The 19,990-nt window shown below is 45.3% G+C and overlaps 1 protein-coding gene across 1 annotated transcript in view; it reads right to left on the bottom strand.

The window, feature by feature from the left end:
- CTNNA1 (catenin alpha 1) overlaps window positions 1–13,119 on the bottom strand; it is a 111,994-nt gene extending 98,875 nt beyond the window's left edge. The window contains exons 1-3 of the mRNA XM_027665213.1: window positions 12,989–13,119; window positions 3,985–4,091; window positions 1,961–2,156 (exon numbers count right to left, since the gene is read on the bottom strand). Coding sequence (XP_027521014.1) covers window positions 1,961–2,156; window positions 3,985–4,089 — 301 coding nt within the window. The 5' untranslated portion in view covers window positions 4,090–4,091; window positions 12,989–13,119. The remainder of the gene's footprint in view (window positions 1–1,960; window positions 2,157–3,984; window positions 4,092–12,988) is intronic.
- Window positions 13,120–19,990: the final 6,871 nt, after the last annotated feature.

Below are 19,990 nucleotides of genomic sequence, written 5' to 3'. Positions count from 1 at the left end.
CATAATCCCTGTCTACACTCATTCATCTTTTTTTATTATGGTAACTAAACCTCCCCCTACTCTAAATAGAGGCATTATTAATTCTGTTTTCCTGTCCCCTGCTGAAGATAAATTGTGCTCTATACCTGTAATCCCACTGCTGCTCTCAGACACAGCTCCTGATCACCCTGCTGCTGACCACAACACCCAGATCCTCCTCTCCGCTCCTGCCCCCGTTGCAAAAGGCAGATAAAGGCACAAACACAAGGAAGACTTGCTAAGCACACAGACAGGCTTTGTATCACACTTCCCTTGTTTCTCCAGTTCATTAATTCCAACTGCTCTACCACAATACTGGGAGTGCTTCATAAGTGCATGGAATCTATATAAATACGTATGTTGGGAGGCTGTACCTCACAGTTGTTATTAGCACTGCTGAGAACTGCAATCCTCCCAGGCACTGCTGGCAATAACCCTTCCCTCTGCTGTCTCTCAGTTTTTACCTCTTGCTTCTAATTTCCTCAAAGGTTGGTTTGATTTTCATTTCCTCACCAAAAGCTGCTCTGTTAAACCTGGCCAAACACCGGCACCGTGACAGGGCACAGCTCTGCTCCCCACAAATGATGGGGGCACCACTTGTATCCAGGGGACTGCCTCAAGTCTGAGCACACACCCAGCCCCAGGAAACAGGCACAGCCACTCTCTCTGTGCACCAGACCCCATGCAAGCTGCAAACAGCAAAGAGGGAGGAGGAAGTGAAGCGACATTAAGGGGGGAAGCTCTTTCACTCCCGCTGCTCTCAGCCGCGTGCTTCACCTCCTCTGTCAGAGGCCAGTGGAGCAGGGAGGCTTTGGCACCAAGACCACGTGTAGTCTCAAAACCAAGGAGAGGCCAAGAAACAAGTGAAAGGGCCATCCAGAAGGTTTTTCTATCAGTCTCTCCTTCCTACCAGCTTCTCACTGCAATACACAACTACAAATCCAGTGCAGGGAACTTCTCAGTCCCCAGGGCTGAGCACAGCTCCCTTGCTCACCGATATCAGAGTCACTTGGAGGCACTCCCAGAGGAGCTCTGACTCAACTCTGAGCTGCAAGCACCAGGAATTAAAGCTTTGAGTCAAAGGGGTCTCTTTCCCTGCTTGTTGTTGTTAAATTAAGCCAACTCAATTAGCCTCTTATTTTGCAGCCTTCTTACCTTGATCTTTCTTTGGTCTGTCAGCCAGGATCATCCAGAACTTATAACCATTTCTAACTAATATTTCAACACTCTGCAACTTCAGCTACAAACAAGTAATTAATGCTAATGAGCTTTCCCTTTTTTGCAGGAGCAGTCGTCACCATTAATACCAGTTGACTGGGTTTCACTGAAGCATAGAAAAGACTCATGACTGGAAGAATGATAAATGATTTATGAGCAACAATATTTACTAGTGCATATTTTAGAGTAAGTCAGCTCCACAGGCTTTTCTTGGAAGTCTTCTCCAAGAAAGTAAAAAAGAAAACTATAAAAGTCAACACTAGATGTGGGGGAGGAAGCCTGGAATATTTAACCAAGGTCTTCACATTCTGTTTGTTGCTGTTTACATTTTGCATATTCAAGATACACATCTCTGTCAAGTCAACACTTGGTTCTTCCTCCTACAATGCTGGTCTGTATGCATTGAAATATTGAAGAAGTTATTGACATTTGAGATGCAGTTCCATAAAATTTGGGGTGGGTGGGTTTACTTTTATGCCTAAACTGAGTTTTTAAATGTTCTTCAAAGAATCAGCCCTTCTGCTTCTCCTCTTAATCTCTACTTGGGACATCCAACTTCCAGATCTATCCAGTTCATATTAGTGCTCAAGGATGCCAGGCAGGCAAGCTGAGAATCCACACAAGTGGAGAGGTGCAGAGTCAGAAACAAAGCAAAGGGAAATACCAGCAAAAGGAACTTACTCTGAAGAGCCACAGTTTGCCAAGCCAGACACACAGCTCTTACCTTGCTTGCGAACATCTTCCACCGCCGCCACCAGCTCCTCCTTGAGGAACTGGCTCTCTTTTGCAATTTTGTCTCCTTTCTCCAGGAAATTCTCTGTTGCTTGTTCAACCGAAGCAGCCAAAACATGGGCCTTTTTAGAACGTCCTCGCTTTTTGTTAGAGGGGCCCTTGTTGCTAGTGTTAACCAGTGTTGTTACCTAAAGGCACAGGTGGAAGGGGAAAAAAAACCAAAACAAGAAATAAATGAGGTGTTTATCAATTTGACAGTAATGCCACATGTATTTTTTTCTAGACAGTGCATTGACAATACCTGCATATTGCCAGTTCTAACAGTTAACCCAGCAAGTGTTTTCCACATCTGTTTAAACATGACCATGCTTCTTGATTCTTCAGATGAGTATTATAATTGCAGCTAAACAGTTTAAAGGTTTTTCTTATCAGCAGCAGACTCGAAAAATTGATTTCAGAATGGAGATCTATTTGTATATTTGATAAACTGCAATCTCAGTAACGGGGGGATGCTCTTTGGCACCACATAAAGGAAACCAAGGTGGGGATAATTAGTCTGGGATAACTCTCCAGTCATAAGAGACCCCAAACAAGGTTGAAATCTGGATCTATAGAAATCTAGAAACAGTGTCTTTACAGTCCAAAACAGTACTACAGACAATGGGTTGAATGTAGAGCAAAGGACCCCCTAAGAGCTCATCAATTCCTTAACAGAACCCAAACTGAACTCTCACAATCCTCCTGCAATAAACAAGTATCTCCAATTATATGTTTTAGATTGAAACCCTGCTGGGACCAGGCCCATCACCAGCAGCCAGGTACTCTTAGTTCAGGACCAGGATCCATCCCCTTCTGTCAAACACAGACATGTCACAAAATCCACACACACTTCTCTATTTGCCTTTTTTTCCCTCCTCCTCTCCTTTTTGGAAAGCCTAGGAAAACGCACACAAAGCTACTTCAATGGGATGTTAAATAAAACTAAAAAAATTACTACTCTGGAAAGCCCGAAGACTTCTGCCATAAAGGTCCTCAGAGCTGAATCCATCTTCTCAGAGGGCTGATTCAGAGAGGGAAAGCCATCAGCTGGGAATATCGTGTTGGTTAATGGGGAGCATTTGCACTGGGTAGTCTCAGTTCATCATGTCTTACAAATAAAGAAGCTGCAACACAACAATCTGCTCCATTTCTCTCTCTGTATTTTGCCAGTCACATCATTCAGAAAATTTGGGATTGCCAGTACAGCCTGTTTTCTCTAAAGAATAAGTTCAGACACTGAACTTGGACAGAAAGGTCCTATGAACTAGTTTGCTCAGTTAAGTTTGCCAAATTAAGACAACTTCTCTTAAGGAAAGACTCCATCAGTAACCTCAGCTAAAAAGCTTTACAGTAGAACTGCCCATCTGAGGACCCAGGGGAACAGCAGTTTAATGACTAAAGGGATATTAATACTGGAAATAAAACATGATCGTTCCAGTCTGTGCTTAGCAGGAATCATGTCTAGTTTGTATTGTCATTTTAGACATCTCATATTCCAGGAAAACAATGTTAGAAGAGATGAGTGAACTGTCTCCAGTGTACCTATTCTTCCAAACCTCCTGGAAAGCCTCTTCCACGAATCTTCAAAATGCCCAGTGCCACAGCTCACATTTACAAGTCTTATTCCACCCTTCCTGTACTCTCTTCACAGGCACATGTTCACCATGGAGAAAGCAGCTCTTATTCACAAAGCCAGGACAAACCCTAGGCATGGAGCATTAGTTACTTAGAGGCAGTTCTGCACTTCTAATTGAAATACTGTGTCTTATCCAGTGCTGAAGCAGCACAGTCCTACCACACCCCTGCCCAGTAACTCTTACAATAACACTGAACAAAGAAACTACTTGTAAATGTCTTTCCATCTTTAATTTTTCAGTATTTTTACTCTTGGAATTTAGGCTTTGCAAGTTACCTAATTGAAATAATACATCAAAACATCTTTATGAAGGTTTATTTTGCCCCCTTTTTTTTCCCCACCTGTGTAACAAGAGGCTCAAGCAGCCTTTCAACCGCCAGTGTTCTTATCTCCAGGCTTTTGGGGTCCCATTTGAAGTTCACATTGGCTGCAGTGACAGCAGTCATTTCTAGAAGAAAAGAGTTACATGAGTACAATTTTTTATTGTTAATGCTGTTGGAACATATCTTTGAATTAAATGGAGATTATTAAACACAAAACATCCATTTAGTGCAAGCAAAGGTTATACATTCTCCAGAAACAGTTTTGGTTCGACTGATAGTAACGTAAAAAATTGCTTGTTATGACAATATACAGATATTAGCTGGACATTTTGGGTAGAAAATAAAGCCACACAAAAACCTATTGAGAAGCCACACTATTTTATCAGAGTCATGACAACATGGGCAATGTCTGGGCTACTCATCAGGAGCCAGGTTTAACTCAACTCACCCAACCTCCCCCTTTGCCCAATTCACCCTTTGGGAGTACAAAGGTAAAGCAGTGAATATAAGCCTTACAAAGCCAGAAAATCCAGCTGGTTCATACTTAACAGCTTACATATCTATTACACTTCCCCATAACATTTACATAGGAGAGAAAAGCAGATTTGCATGAAGAGATCTGCTCAAAGCTGTCACAGAGCCGTTCCTTCCCATTACAGTTTTATATCAACATCCCAATGGAACAGCAAACATGATTATGGAAAAAGTTGAGTGAAACTACTAAAATAGCTTTGCTGTTGAAACCAGTAGTCTAAAAAAGATAAAACTAAAAATAATGAACTACAACGGATCACTGGATTAACACTGTGATGCTGTACAGCACAACAAAAGAATAAACTGAACCATAACTGCAGTAAAAAATGGATTTAAAGTATTTACAGATCCATAAAACCAATTCATATCACTTCAGATAGAATAGATTCTACCTCTTCCTGCTTTGCACTGCCCTCAAAATTCATCGTAAGACTAAATCCACATTTTTAACTTTTTATTTTTCAAAAAGTCAGGAAGAGAAATACATTCCCCAAGTCCCTTCCACCCCTTTTCCTAAATACCTACTGTTGAAGTCACTTTAAAGCTTACTAGCCGATATTTTAAAATCTTTCTCTGGACAGGGCATTGCCTGCACAGCATCTCAGCAGTCACGTTGCTCTGACAGCACCAGATGTCCCCAAAGCTGCCAGACGAGCACAACGTGTCATTATTTTTAAGAAGCAGGAGGCAAGGCACTAATTTTGGTAACCAACCATGTTTACAACACGTACCAATAACCAACTGCTCTATCCCAGCACGGTCAGTCAGCAGTGCAGGAGAGGCACAGGGGGGCTGCTGCTGCCCCAGGGCAGGGTAAAGGTGCGGGCACTCGGGGGGCTCAGCACCCCTCCCTGGCAGGCTGAGCCCCAGCCAGCACACAGCTCCCTCACACCACGGGCACCACGCAGGCACCAAGGACTCACACCACCACTGCCAGCACGGCTCTGCCCTGGCAAGCTGCCACCCTGAGGAGCAGCTTCACCAGGGCCCAGGCAGGAACATTCACCCAGTGCACTCAGCTTTCCACCCTGCCCGCGCTCCAGGTGCCCACACTGCTGGCAGAAAGAAAACTTTAAAAGCTGAAAGCTTAAAAAAGAGATAGACTGGGAAGAACCGGCACCTTTCTGATGGCTTTAACTGAAAAAGCTCAGGGGTGCAGGTGAGGGCTCCCAGCTCCCACAGCACATTCCAGGCTGCAGCTCCAGAGCCCCAGGGAGTTGACTGCAGGAATGTGAATGGTGGCCACCTCCTGGTCTGACATGGCCTCTGACAGTGACCACTAAGCCCTTCCAACTCACTAATTAACCTTCTCTCCTGATCACCCTCTTTTCATTTCACGAATCCATAGGCTCACTCCACAGCCCAGACACTGGCACAGGGCACACTGTGAAGTGCCCTTCACCCCCAGGTAACATCCCATTCTCCACAAGGAATTTCACTGGTTTATTCCCTTCCAATTAGATCAGCATGAATGTTTCCTACATAAGCAGACAAGAAAATATACACTGAAAGCCTTTATGGTTTCTGAGAAACACACCCAGGGCTCTGGGAAGCCCAGCAGGTTTCTAGGTAAAGGTTGTTTCTATACAGTTAATAATGTTATGCCTCTCACAGAAACAAAGTGCAGGACAAGGTAACCAATACATTAATTGTATTAGTAGAATAATACAGGCAATTCATCTGAAAATATGTTAGTATAATAGTTCATGAATTGGCCAGAAGTAATGGTCTATAAAACCACTTAGTAGCAATGTTATTGAAATTTATTTAAAAAGCATAGCTTGATACCAAAGACTGCTTGGCAGCAATGGCTTGGATATCATTTGTGCATTGCAATAAATAGGCTTATTCCATTAAATACTTGTGGAGAATACAGGAACAGGCTACAGGTTACCTACGCAAGGGTGAGGTAGGTTTAGGGGATAAAAGGACAAATGCCAGGGCTGTGATCTCACCACGAGGATGCTCCAGTGCTCTGAAAACTTGCCTTTTCCCTGTGACTGCTGGAGCTCTCCCCTCATTGCATTCCAATGTCAGAGGACATTGTAGCAGAGTGCTCCACCTTTGGCTCCTGGAGAGCCACCATAACCCCCACAAGGACCACAGTCACTGTAACATCTACCGGGAGAGGATGCCCCTTGGAAGAGGGACCCAGGCAGGTCAGTGGGTACCCCCACTGTCAAAGAAACAGGTTGCCCATGCCCAGCCCTGCCATACACAGCACACACAGCAGCACACGCGCTCGGAGCAGGAATTTCAAGGACAAGGCAGAAGAGTGAGTGACGCTGAATCTCAGTGCAGCAACATACAGAACACCACCAGTGCACAAGGAGTTGTGGTTGCCCAGCCTGTGGTTTCATAAGCAGTAGAAAAGCTGCTTAAAGACCAACGTTCATCCTCCCACACCCCTCCAGGAACTCATTCCCGTTCACACATCACACCCCCTCCGTCCTGGCACAGCTTTCCCCACGTCTGAGCGATTAACCAGATGGGGAAGAACTGATTTGGCTAAAGGGAAAGAAATCCATTTTTGCAGGGTGGGCTGAGATCCCCATCTGGCCCACTGTGCCACACAGACACTGCTGTGAGCCCAACCAGTGATGGAGATGTCACCTGGCACTGTTGGCAAAGCCTCCAAAGTGGGAACACAGGGCAAAGCTGATGTCACAGCCAAGTTGAACCAGGTGCCACTGAAAAGTGAACATCAATCAGAGCTTCTGCAGGGAGCAGGAATGTCCTCCCCACACACCTAATGCTCAGACATGTAAAGCCCCAACCTTAAACCATGCTCACCATCCAGCACATTAACTGCAAACCTCTGGGTTATTACATTGGTCACAGTGGTGGTTCAACAGTAATGCAACATCTTACTGGGGTTTAGTGCACTTGCAAGGACACGAGGACAGGGGAAGAGCAGTTGTTTAAAGAAGCCACTCTTGGAGCTACTGCTCCAGCCAATGAGCAGCTCTGGGAGCAGAGCCATCCCTGGACAACTTGCCCTGCTTTCTACAAACACTCAAGGCCTCAACAGCTAAAGATTAGGAACAGGTCTCCATTCTGCTTCAAGCAACCACTACTGCCGTTCTACTGCTCCTTTTCCAAACAGACACCCCCATTGGCACACACCTGTGAGCCACTGCACGCTCAGAGTAAGATGGGCACTATAAAAATACCCTTTCCAGTCCTGAAGGAGGAGGTGAGACTGCAGCAGAACTGAAAGGAGTGCCCCCAGGGCAGTTCCCAGCCCTGCTCACAGAAGTGAGGGCACAGCCCTGAGCAGAGGGATGGCTGAACTGCTGGGGCTGCACTTTGTACCCCACTACAGGAGCTGGCCTGCCAGAACACACCAAGATATGCACACAGTGCTCCTTCCAAAAGCCACAACTAAAGGTCGGAGTGTTTTCAAAAACTGGTAATTCAAGGCTTTAAGAATGACTTCAGATACCTATTTCCATGATACTGGTATGCAAATGATTTCTAGACTTTGGCAAGCAGAGGAATGCAGCTCTGCAGCTTCTTTGCAGAAGTGTTCTGAAGGCACCCAAGGCTTTCCAAAAAGCCCACGAAGGAGCACAATTCCAACAGTGAGCTCTGCACCCCAACAAATCACAGACAGGCCTAGTGCTCGTGGTCTTGTTTTTCCAGGTTGCACTCCCACACACACCTGAAGGCAGCACTGGCTGTACCTCAGGCACTTCTGAGCAAGTATGTTGTTCCACCTGCCCTGCACCAAGTGACCCTGCAGGAACCCATCCCTGGACAGAACAAATCTCTTTGGGTTATGCAGCAAAAAACATAACTGCTCGTCTCCTGTGCATCAGTCTCACCACCTTGTGCTACCTGAAGGGTCTTTAACAGGCTATCTGCTGTCAGGCTTCATGTTTTAACTCTCCTGACAGGTTGCTTTCTAAAAGCTTTTAACTGCACTCATTGGTACCTCCTGGTTTTTCTCAGGGAAGCCAGTATTCAAGGAACAGCCTGACTAGCACAGCAGGAGCTAACCTGGGCCAGGCACAACAGACCACATGCTGAATTCCAGCATTATGCTATCCACAATGCCCAACAAAAGAACATGGGACAAGAACATTTTATACCTGGGGGGACATTCTCCATTTGGAGAACATTCTCCTAGTCCCCATCCTGTGCAGCTGATGGGCCCAGATACAGTAATAGGTATTTGACTGCCTTATTTTGCAGCTTTTTTATTTGTCATATCTCTTTAAGTAGTCACAGTCATTTTGAATGATAATCTGGTTTTCTACCATGCTGCCAGACTGTCTTTCTGTACCACATAATGAGAAAATCCCTTATTCTATCACCCAAGTCATGATGATGGAACATGGTGGGATTCACAACACTGACCCAACTTCATCTTCCAGAGGGAAAATGAACCAGCTTCCCTGTTCCCAAGGCTTGTCATCCAAATACCCAACCCACCTGATAACCAGCAGGGATCCTTTACCCCTGCTGAAGGCAGCAGACAAGAGACAAAGATCTTCAGCAAGTGGGTATCTAACACATACCATTAAAGCAAACCTGCACAGTTCTGATTTCCAAAAGGTTAAGGCAGACTTCATACTAAATCCAGCTCACACACTGGGGTTTCATCATGCCCCCCTGACAGTTAAAAATTGTTTTTCATATAACTAGGAGTATCCAGAAAATAAAAAGTTTCATTCTTTCCCTTCACAGTCTCCAAATTGATTTGTCTGCCATATTCCACAAATAAAGCAACACTCCCCTTGGCAGCCAAATGGCTGCTAGTCAAGGATGTTTGGTATATGTGATGCTCTTCAAAGAGGATTTAACCAGGTTTTATTTAAGCTGGTTTTATTTAACATCAAATATACACAACTAAAAACAGGGAGTCATCCTCTTCTAACAATGCCTTCAACCTTAAATTTCATCTGCTCAGCTACCAAATCTTCTCCCCCACCCTAAATGCCATGCACATATCACCTCCCTAGAAATCCTTACTGTTAGAATTTCACACTCAGAAATATTAACACTAACTCAGATGTTGCATGTTGTGGCAAAGTTTTTATTTATATTTACAGAGCAAGTTTGAGTTGAACTTGTCTCACGAGACTCAGATCTTAGTGGTCAAAGTGAGATGTATTGGCTGTGTCTGTATTATTAAACTCAGGAGTGCCTGAGTGCCTCAGGTCTGAATAGATACATTGGCCATGTCCCAACTTGGTGTTGAGGTAAGACCATCTCCATCCAATCCCAAATTCCTGGTTTTCACTGAATATAATGATTTTACTAAACTTTCAAGCATGGCATCTATATGAAACATGGAAAAATATATGGGAAATCACTGAAGGGAACAAACTTCTGTAGAAATCAAAGCATTTTCTGCCACTTAAGTATATTCAACTTTGCTACACCTTTTTTATCACAAACTGCAGTAACCAACTAAGAGAAAAGACAATGTTTGGGCTCAGACAAGCCTGTTTCTCACCAGTGCCATTCTAGTTCCAGCTCTTATAATCTGTTTCTCATATGTTTTTCTCTGCTGCTCTTGTGGAGAAGGCCCACAGAGAGGCATCTGAAACAGCTCAGACAGCTTTAGAGAACCAGTGAGAAACAAATGCTTCTCCCCTTCTCAGCTGGTTTAGCAAATCTTTAGACCTTGCTACTGAGTAAAGAGATGTAACCTAATCCAGCATCCCCACAAAAATCCACGGCATTTAGAACTCTTTCCTCTCCCACATGGGTGTTATCTCCTGCCCACTGCCTTGCCAGCAGAGCCACAGAGCCCCTCACCTTCCCCTTCTGGCAGCACAGCCACCCCACCCCACGCTCTGTCACACAGGAGTGGGGATGGGGCACATCACCAGACTGAGATGCAACACAACCCCCAAAGCACTGTGTGCCATCTCCCAGCAGCTTCCAAACTGTCACAGTGCTGGGGATCTTGAGCGACTCATTTGCCATCAAAATCAGGAACACACTCTGCAACAACAGGTTTTCACGCCTCCATTTCAGTCTAGCTGTCATTGAGGGGATGAAGGCACACTGCAGTGTTCCTGAGACCACAACAGTGATTTCACAACCACAAATATGATGTTTTCTTAGCCAGTGCTAACAGCAGCCTCTTGCCTTCAGCTATGTAAGAGTTAAGCTCTGATCATTTCCTTTTTGCCAGCGTTGTTTTGTCTCAAAGGAGCTAGAAAGGAGGTGCATGGCAAACCACATCACAGCAGGCACAAGCAATTAGTGACTTATTTATGTCACACTAAGGCTCCAGTTCGTGGATGACATCCTAAAAGAATGCAGGAACCAAACTCAGGCTTATACCCATTTAACTGTCCAGATGGATATCCCAGTATGTCCCAACAAGCATCCAATTCATTTCTGTTTCCAGATTCCAAGGCACATGCAGCATTCCAATTCCATAAAGACTGACAGAGTATCAAGACTGCTTGAGAAGACACACATGCTTTCTCTAAGAAAGAAGATCTCCTATATAACCAAGATTAATTTTAATATTCTAGCTACAAAACTTTGTATTTGGGAAAAAGAAAAGATGTGTCATGAGCAGCAAGCCATTGCTATTAACAATAAACCACTCGCTGAGCCTTCACAACGTTTGTGCCATTTTTTGCTGAAGATCTGTGCTATTACCACCCTGAAAGCGAGCTTCCAAAATCAGAACAAGTAACCACTAGATTTGTAAGTGCTGTATTTTAGCTGTTCTGTGGGTCAGGTCATGGCTCTGGTCATGCAGAAGGGCAACACACCTGTATTTTAAGCAAACAGCAACATCTGTCATGAACTTACCCCTGCAGCAACGGCAACTTCCAGCTCCCAAAGCCAGCCCTCACACAGCCACATCTCTCACATTTGAGCTGTAGGTTCAAACTATAGGTTCACACTTTCAAACACAATGAGGGGACTCAGCCTGTAGAGAGGTTGTTAGAGCCCAGGCAGGGCTGGACCCCTTGAATTCAACTACTGAGAGCCCTCAGTGTCTCTTCCCACTCCTGAGGAGGAAAACTGTGTGAAGCTTCCCTAAAATCATTGAGAAAGAATGAAAGAACAGCTTACTGGCACTCTCTGAACCACAGCACACGTTTCAGACCCTAGGGATACACAGTCAGTGCAGATATAATAACTAGGCTGTGGCTACAGAGCACAGCTCTTCAAACCCCAAACTGCGCCAGCACAGGTTTCAATTACCAACCTCACATTTGCAAAGAATCCAAGAAGAGGCAACCTTTTAACAAGTTAATTTTTGCCACAAATATTCCTTAAATAAGAAAAAGGTTGTTATAAATTAGTCTACTTTATCAATTGGCACAAGAATTTGCCAGTGCAGCAAAACTGATTCTTGCTTAGCTTGCAAAAACCCACTGATGGCTGGCAATAAAGGGAAAAGAAAACCTGGGAATTTTTGTTCTGATCTTCTTCAGCACTCAACTTGTAATAAAAAGTGCTGTTTATGCTAAAGAATCAGAAATAACCAGAATCTGACCCCACTCAAACTGCACTTTCATTCCTAAATTGATATGTTGTTATGCAATACCCTTCAGTGCTTTTAGCTGACCACATCTTGGAAATCTAGACCTTCATTAGCAATTTAAAACAGCCAGAAGTACACAAATACTGACATGCATGTTTTGAAAAAAATGAGACTCCCTATAATTAGAGGTTTGATGAGACAATGTGCTTAAACATGGAGCAAATGGACAGTCTTGTATTAACAGAGACTAAATACCATACTCTTTCTCACTTGCATGCTCAGTATAGCAGCAACTAAAGGCTACATACAAAAACTTGTGATGTTTTAAGAACTGAAGAGTTTTCTCCATTTGCAAAAGCTACTAGAGCACAGGAGTGTGAAGACTCTTCAAAGTAAAACGTTTTCTAAATTTCCTAGGAAAAGTCCTTTAGGAGTCCTTTCTTGGTCCTTCACTTTGATTCAGGAACACTCTGTCAGTCTTAGATAGAAATTACAAAGCAATTATCTAAAAAAAAAAAAATAAAAAAAAATACGACAAACCCCACAGGTGACAAGGTCGAGATTTTCACTTTATGTTCAGGGTAACCCTCAGCACCACCTCTCAGCTCCAAACAATGAGTTACTTTCACAGGAAGAATTGCAGCACCCCCCCACACCCCCAGACAACTCTCAACTTGCAGAGGTAAGAAGAGGAGGGATTCACAAAAACAAACCCCAGGAAGAAGGAGTGAACACAGTGAACATGACTGGAATGCACAAGTGTGGTTTGGATGAGTTAAAAGCATCTTTAAATGCAGCTATCTGGGAGTGTAGGTAAGGCAGGAGGCTCTAACACACCAGCTCCTCTCCCACAGAGTGCCAGCCAGGCTGCAGAGCGCAGTGAGCACTGACTGGTGAGAACTTTGCAGCTTCTCCAGAAGAGCAAAGCAGGTACTAATGAAAACACAGTGGTGCCATGAATTTTTGGATGCTTCCCAGAGTTACCTGCACAACCATAACCACCTCCTGTCAAGTACAAACCTGCTAAGGGTGCACTGTGGTGCAGGAGAGTCAGAGCTAACAATGATCTGCCTGGACAGGAATCCCTTGGAGTCACTGCCTTCACATATGGATGACCAATTAAAGTAGCTTCTGCTAAAAAAAGAAAAGATTATCACTGTCCCACCCACATTCCACAAAAGTAACAGGAAGGAACCAGAAGGTTTGGAAGGAAGGAGTCACTGCTTGAATGGTCTTGCAGGAAAAAGAGATTTTAAGGTAGTAATACAGCTATATACTAAGTGGAAACCAACTTACATCTGATTACAGACACATTTTTCTCTCTCCACCCCTTCTCTCACCCCCAGGAACAGGAAACATGACAAAGCTACAGAACAAAACCAGATGAGCCAAGAAATCCTGTTCCATTGGCTTTCCACCAGCACTTTGCCTCTGGTTCTGCTGAACACTGCATCTTTTACTGACAACCATTGACTTCTCCCTAGGCCCACAATAATATTCTGTTAATCAAATAATTATATTCAAATTGTCTTAACCAATTTTGTAAACTAAGTAAACCAACTTAGAACACCTGATACTAAAGTACTGATGCATAAAAACCAGAAATTAACTTTTTTCCTTGAGGTTATAAGCTTTGAACCCCGGACAACGCATCTGCATTATTCTGTTTTGCTACAAATAAACCTTTCAGCTTTTTTTTCCTACTCCTACTGCATTTTATGTCATTATTTTTTCTTCTGAACTCCAGCTAGAAGAGGGGGAAAAAACCACTCACACAATCATGCTGCACTCCTCTCTGTACCCATACAAAATAAGAGAGCTGTGATTGAGGACTCCACTGGCAGTAGAAGTGCCACAGAGTAACAAACACAGGCTGTCCAAAGAGCCTTACCCACATCTCTGCTTTCAGGATGCACTGTTTAATGTTACTTAGGAAATGTGTTTCCAACAGCAGTGGTTTGTAATTAAATACATCTTCCAAACACTGGAAATGGCAGTAACTACAAAGCCAATACTTTGTACCGAAATTTAAACCACTCCAGAGCCCCTCAGAGCCGAACCAGGTTCTTGTTTTTCACTTGTTCAAAAAATATTTTGCATCTTTCATTTTACTTATAGCTTGTATGAAGTCATTGGACTCACAAGGCTTCTAAATTTAAGACAAAGTCATTGACCTGAATACAGTGACAGAGCTGGTCTGCACCTGCAGCCAGGACGGGCAGTGCCCGTGGCCACGTGGGCTCCTGCCAGCCCTGGGCACATCTGTGGAACAGAGCTCAGCCCGGGCTCCAACTCCTGCCTCAGGAAGCTCCTACACTGCTGGAGCTTGGCAGAGAACCTCAGGGAGGCAATGCTACTTGTCTGCCCTTCTCAGGTTTTACTGCTTGTTTGACTGCTTGCCTGTTGGTTTCCCTTTTAGGGATGGCTTTATACACTGCCACCACCCAAGAAAAAGGTGGGGGAGGATATGGGGAAGGGAAGATAAATGATTGTGGGAGTCAGTAAAGTGGCAGGGGTCAATAGTTATGACCAGAGAACAAGAGTACGACACCAGACACCATCCAGGAGCATCCATCACTCCCCAAAGGCATCAAAGGAGCCAGAGGATACCACCCAACAGTGACAAGAGAACGGAAACAACCCGCAGAGCTCCCACCTCACTTGATGACAGCTGGGCCAAGGCCAGGTGAAGGGCTTGTAATTCAGGGCTTCAGACAAGGGCTAGACTAAAAAAGAGTTGATGGGACCAGGGTAACCAAAACATCATGACATGGGTAACGACAGGACAAAAGGCTGAATGGACCTCTCAACCTATGGCAATGAGATCACATCAAAACCCCTGCACACCACTTACAGTTCATTGTTCAACTTCTCCTTCTTTAAATGAATAAATAATTTAAGTTTCAGGTTGTTTAGACTCCAAAACACCTGGACATCAGGTACTGGTTGGAATGAACTGTATGGTAAATTGTAAGTGAAGTTTATACCAGATGTGCCACGTGCATACATGTCCACAGCCCATCATGAATTATCCAAGACCATGAGCAACTCCCCAACATCGAGCAATGACACTCATTAGGTCTCTAAGTCACACTAAAAGAAATTAGTATTACAAGTATATATTACAAGGACATACTTGCAAGAAAGAGGGTAAAGAACAGGCAGCTTGTACATCTTGATTAGTTGTGCTCACACCCACTTTCACCTTCTTGCTTCTGAGCATATCACAGTTCTGTCCTCTGCTGTTCAACAGCACTGGGTCTGAATTCAATATTCTAGTCAATTAAAAACAACATTTACCCACCTATGGCTTCAGCTGGAGATCTCAAGAGCACTTTGTGGAGATGAATACTGACCTGCTCGGTGTTACACAGGTTAAACACCATTTTATAGGCACACAGCTCAGCCCTGTTTACATGAAAAATTAAACTGACCTTTGTGGCAGTGTAAAGCTACGTTGCTAGTGCAGCCCTTGTGCAGCCCATTTATTTAAGTGGATCTTCTGGGCTGAGGTTGTATCATCCAGAAAAAGACATGGGAAGAATAATCTCCCTCTTAGAGCCTTAGATATGCATAAATATCACCTCTACAAGTGCCCAGGATAAAGCACTGAATGAAAACTCTGAGCCCCTGGGGGAGTGGGAAAGGCAGTGGAAGAGGGAGCACAAACCACCACAGGTGATCCTGGGAGCATTAGCTCTTCTTGACTTCAGTGAAAAGCAGCAAATTTAGTATTTACCTAAATGACCTCTTGACCTTCTGCTGAATAACAGCAATGCCAGAACTGTCTGATCTACACTTCTCCCTCCCTTCTGTCAATTAACCTCCAGATAAAAAAGTAATTTTTTTCTTCTCCTGATCCTCAGTGGCTCCACAAGTTCATTAGTTTCAGTCCAGAACAGGCTGGACTAATGGGTTCACAGCCTCTTCTACCCTAATTTACACGAACATCTCATCTGCTCCCCAACATCAGCTCCACACATAAATCCATCAGCATATACAGCCATCTGAGGAACCATTCCATAACAGGGCACAGATAGGGGAGAAACTGGGTGTTGTTTGGGGAAAAAAAAGCACACCATGAGCTGAAGTTTTGTCTCATATTATCCCCAGTGCAATCCTACCTGCCACACTGCTGCCAGCTTCCTGGTTGCTCTGCTCTCAACCCCCTCACTGCCTCGGAAACAGTACAGGAGTTTCATTCTCTCTTGGACTGTAACATGTATCAACACTCCTCCCTCTCTGTGTCATTCCACAAACTAAAACAGATCTGCTGAGGAATTGCCTGGCATCCAGCTTGGTTTCATCATCACTGTTCCACTCTCTGCCTTGGTAATGGTTTTCCCTTTAGCTACACCTGGCCTCATGTTTGCTTTTTCCATCCATAGAATCATAGAATGGCTTCAGTTGGAAGGGACCTTAAAATCCACCTCATTCCAAAACCCTGCCATGGGCAGGGACACCTCCCACTAGCCCAGGATGCTCCAAGCCCCGTCCAACCTGGCCTTGGACACTTCCAGGGATCCAGGGGCAGCCACAGCTTCTCTGGGCAACCTGGGCCAGGGCCTCCCCACCCTCATAAAGAACAGTTTCTCCCCAATATCCCATCTATCCCTGCCCTCTGGCAGTTTGGAGCCATTCCCCCTTCTCCTGGCACTCCAGGTCTTTGTCCAAAGTCCCTCTCCAGCTCTCTTGGAGCCCCTTTGGCACTGGAAGGGGCTCTAAGGTCCCGCTGGAGACTCCTCCAGGCTGAACAACCTCAACTCTATCAGTGTCTCCAGAGCAGTGGGGCTCCAGCTCTTGGAGTATCTCCATGGCATCCTCTGGACTCACTCCAGCAGCTCCATATCCTTTGTACATTGGGGCCCCAGAGCTGGAGGCAGCACAGCAGGTGGGGTCTCACCAGAGGGGAGCAGAATCCCCTCCCTCAACCTGCTGGTCACGCTTTCAGATGCAGCCCAGGACATGGAGAGAGGTGCCTGAACTTAAAGCCTTCCAGAAGAAGCTCTCAAGAGTCTAAATGATTAATCAAGTAGCTGTCTTGCAAATTAGAAATCTTGTAACAGAAGGGCACATCAATAGACTGGGAGTGAACTTCCCTTTGCAAACTGCATTGGTTTAGATGTGTGTATTTAATAATTTCTATCACTTCACAAAGCACAGGAAAAAAAAAGGTTACTCCAGAGATATTTATAAACACATATCAAAGGACTAGCAGATGTTTCCACAGTACATCTGGGATTAACAAACAAAACTGTGTAATCATATTGAGAGAAAAGGTAGCTGGCTCTTTAAATCCATCAGTCATGAGGAATTATGAATCATATCTAAGTAACAAATCTGCCAACAGAAGAGTCTGGCCTAACCCTCTGCACACCAGAAATCGGAGTTACACCCATTCTCACCCTGACTGCAGATAAGGAGTCTCAATTTTTCCAGGAGAATGATCCCAATTCCAGTTGCAGTGACTGCATTCCTCCTGCAACTCCTTCACCTCAGTAAATCCATTTGCACCCAGTTCTGCTTTGTGGCACAGCAGGTCACCCTCAGTGCTTGTCTCTTCAGAGGAACTCATCCAGTGAGGGTGCTGGCATGCAATTTTGTGGTAGGCTCTATTTTAAGTCTCATTCACTGGTTTAAAATAGTATGGAGTTAAAAGTAGTAATTATCAAACATCTGCACTTTCTCTAAAGCTGCAACACTGTTTAACCAACGCATGAGCTATAAACTCACTGAATGGACCTATTCCAGATTAGCTATAAAACTAAATTAGGGTGAATTCCCAGAGCAGTAAAGGATCCAATTCCTCAAGATTATGTGCATTACAGTTCTATAGCACAAGAATTGGAGTGTTGTCCAGTTAAGGCACAATAATAGGAAGTCTTGTCCCTGGAAGTGTCCAAGGCCAGGTTGGACGGGGCTTGGAGCAACCTGGGCTTGTGGAAGGTGTCCCTGCCCATGGCAGGGGATGGAATGAGATGGACTTTAAGGTCCCCTCCAACCCAAACCAGTCTGTGATACATGATCATGTTGAATGACCATTTCATATTGCACTGTCCTAATAAAACAGTACTTAGTCCTCTTTTAATCACCACGTTCCCTTTAGTGTCCAGCAAAGACAAAAACCTCAGAAACACAGCAAGTCCTTGAACAGAAACATCATGGCCACGTAGGTCCTTGCTGCAGACCAGCCCCACTGTCCACCTATGCTGAGTAGGCTGCTTTGGCCACTAAATATTTCTGTTCTCTGCATAAAAAAGATCATTTAGAAATCAAATAGTAACAGCAGACGTAATTTTAAGGCAGGGTTGAAGTCCCACTAAAATGTATTTTCAATTCATAAACATTTCTGCTAATGTGGATTCCTTTGCATGATCAGTTTCTCGATCTTACAGCTGCAAAAGGAAGATATTCATGCTCCTGAAAAAACACAAATTACTTTTCTATTACATCTCTCAGTTAACTTTATCAGACCAACAGAAGCCCTGTGAAGAAGCTGCACATTAATGTCTGCCTTTACACAGCACTGCCTTACTTCTGTGCTGACGTTTCACAAAGTTTGAAGATTTATTGTGAGGTAAGTATTTACATTCGCATTTTAAGCCATCGGTTTGAACACAGGATTTCTAATCTCTGCCCGCTGTGCTCCCCCCTGCCACCTTGTGTAAACTTTTAATCTCCAGTGCAGAGGCCTATTATTAGAGCTGACTGAAAAAAAACCCTACAGAATGAAGGCACCTTGTTTGTCATGGAAAAGGTTAGGGCAAAGCCTTTCCAAAAACAAAGCCTTATTAATAAACCTTTTGTCTGTTTCTGCTGAGAAAAGTCAAAGAAACATTTCCTTGATATTTTAAAAACTGTTTTTCTGTAAATAAAAAACAGTGACTCAACATCAAAATATGTCCTTTTAAACAAAAAGTTTCGATTCAGCAGGGAGAAATAAGTAAACACTTAACACGGCCTTAGAGCCCCGAGACAGACCGAAAACTGCACGTCCTGTAAAGCGAGCTGGGCTTTCCCCTCCATTTACACACAAGCCTGCCCCCAAACCAACCTGGGAACGGAAAAAAACAACGCCCCAGCCTTTAGCCGGTTTGAAAGCACTGGAAGCCCGGTGTAGCCTCTCCCACCTCCCCAATCCCAGTGCGGGAAAAACGCAGGAAAGCAGTAACGCAAGCACCCAGAACACCTTCTGCACAACTCCCATCTCAAAAAACAAAAGACAAACAAGGGGCGGGGAGGGGGGCGCAAAGAGCTCCCAGAGCAGTTCAGCACAGATAACCCAGCCACGCCCGGAGCCAGAACTCCAAAGCCGGGATGAGGACGCGGCCGTGGAGGCTCGTGGGGAGCTGGGAGGGAGCGATCGATGGCCCTCGCCAGCTCCCGGGCAGGGCTGCTGGGCCAAGGGCAGGCAGGGAAATCTGCCTTGATCACACCCAATTTTTCGCTAAACGTAACTTGGGACGCACGTTTTCCTGCAAACTTTCAGCCTGGAAGATTTCACGTGTTTTGAATTGGCACTAGCAATGAATTAAGGCCGGGTGCCCCTCGCTACCCAGGGACCCCACGGCAGCAGGCACAGGGGTCACACATAACCCGGGAGCTCGTACGCTCTTCCTACTTTTTGTCCGTGAAAAGTAGCACGAAACTTTCAGTCGGGGAAGGAGGAGCGCCCGCCCTACGGCACAGGAGCGGGTGGAGGTGGGTGTCAGGAAACGTGGCGGGGCCGAGCGAGGCGTGTTCCCGGCGCTCCTGTGCGGGAACAGCCGCACGGCCGGGATGGAGGGAGAGCTCCCAGCTCGGCTGCGCCGCCCGGGGGAACCGGGGCCCGAGAGGCGAGCGGGGCTCCGGGGGCTCCCGGCGGGCCCGGCCCGCAGCCCGGGAGCGGCCGAGCGGGGAGGGGCCTCGGCCCCGCCCCGCCGCCCCGAAACTTCCCCGGGAGCCGGCCCGGCCGCCGCCTCCACCCGGGAAACGGCCCCCGGCGACCCCAAACCCGGCGGGTCCCCCCCGGCCCCGGCCGGG

This window comes from Corapipo altera, unplaced genomic scaffold (assembly GCF_003945725.1).
Source record: "Corapipo altera isolate COAL_440 unplaced genomic scaffold, ASM394572v1 111, whole genome shotgun sequence".
Lineage (NCBI taxonomy): Eukaryota > Metazoa > Chordata > Aves > Passeriformes > Pipridae > Corapipo > Corapipo altera.
Note: the sequence above shows the minus strand (reverse complement) of the source record. Positions and strands in the feature narration are given on the sequence as shown.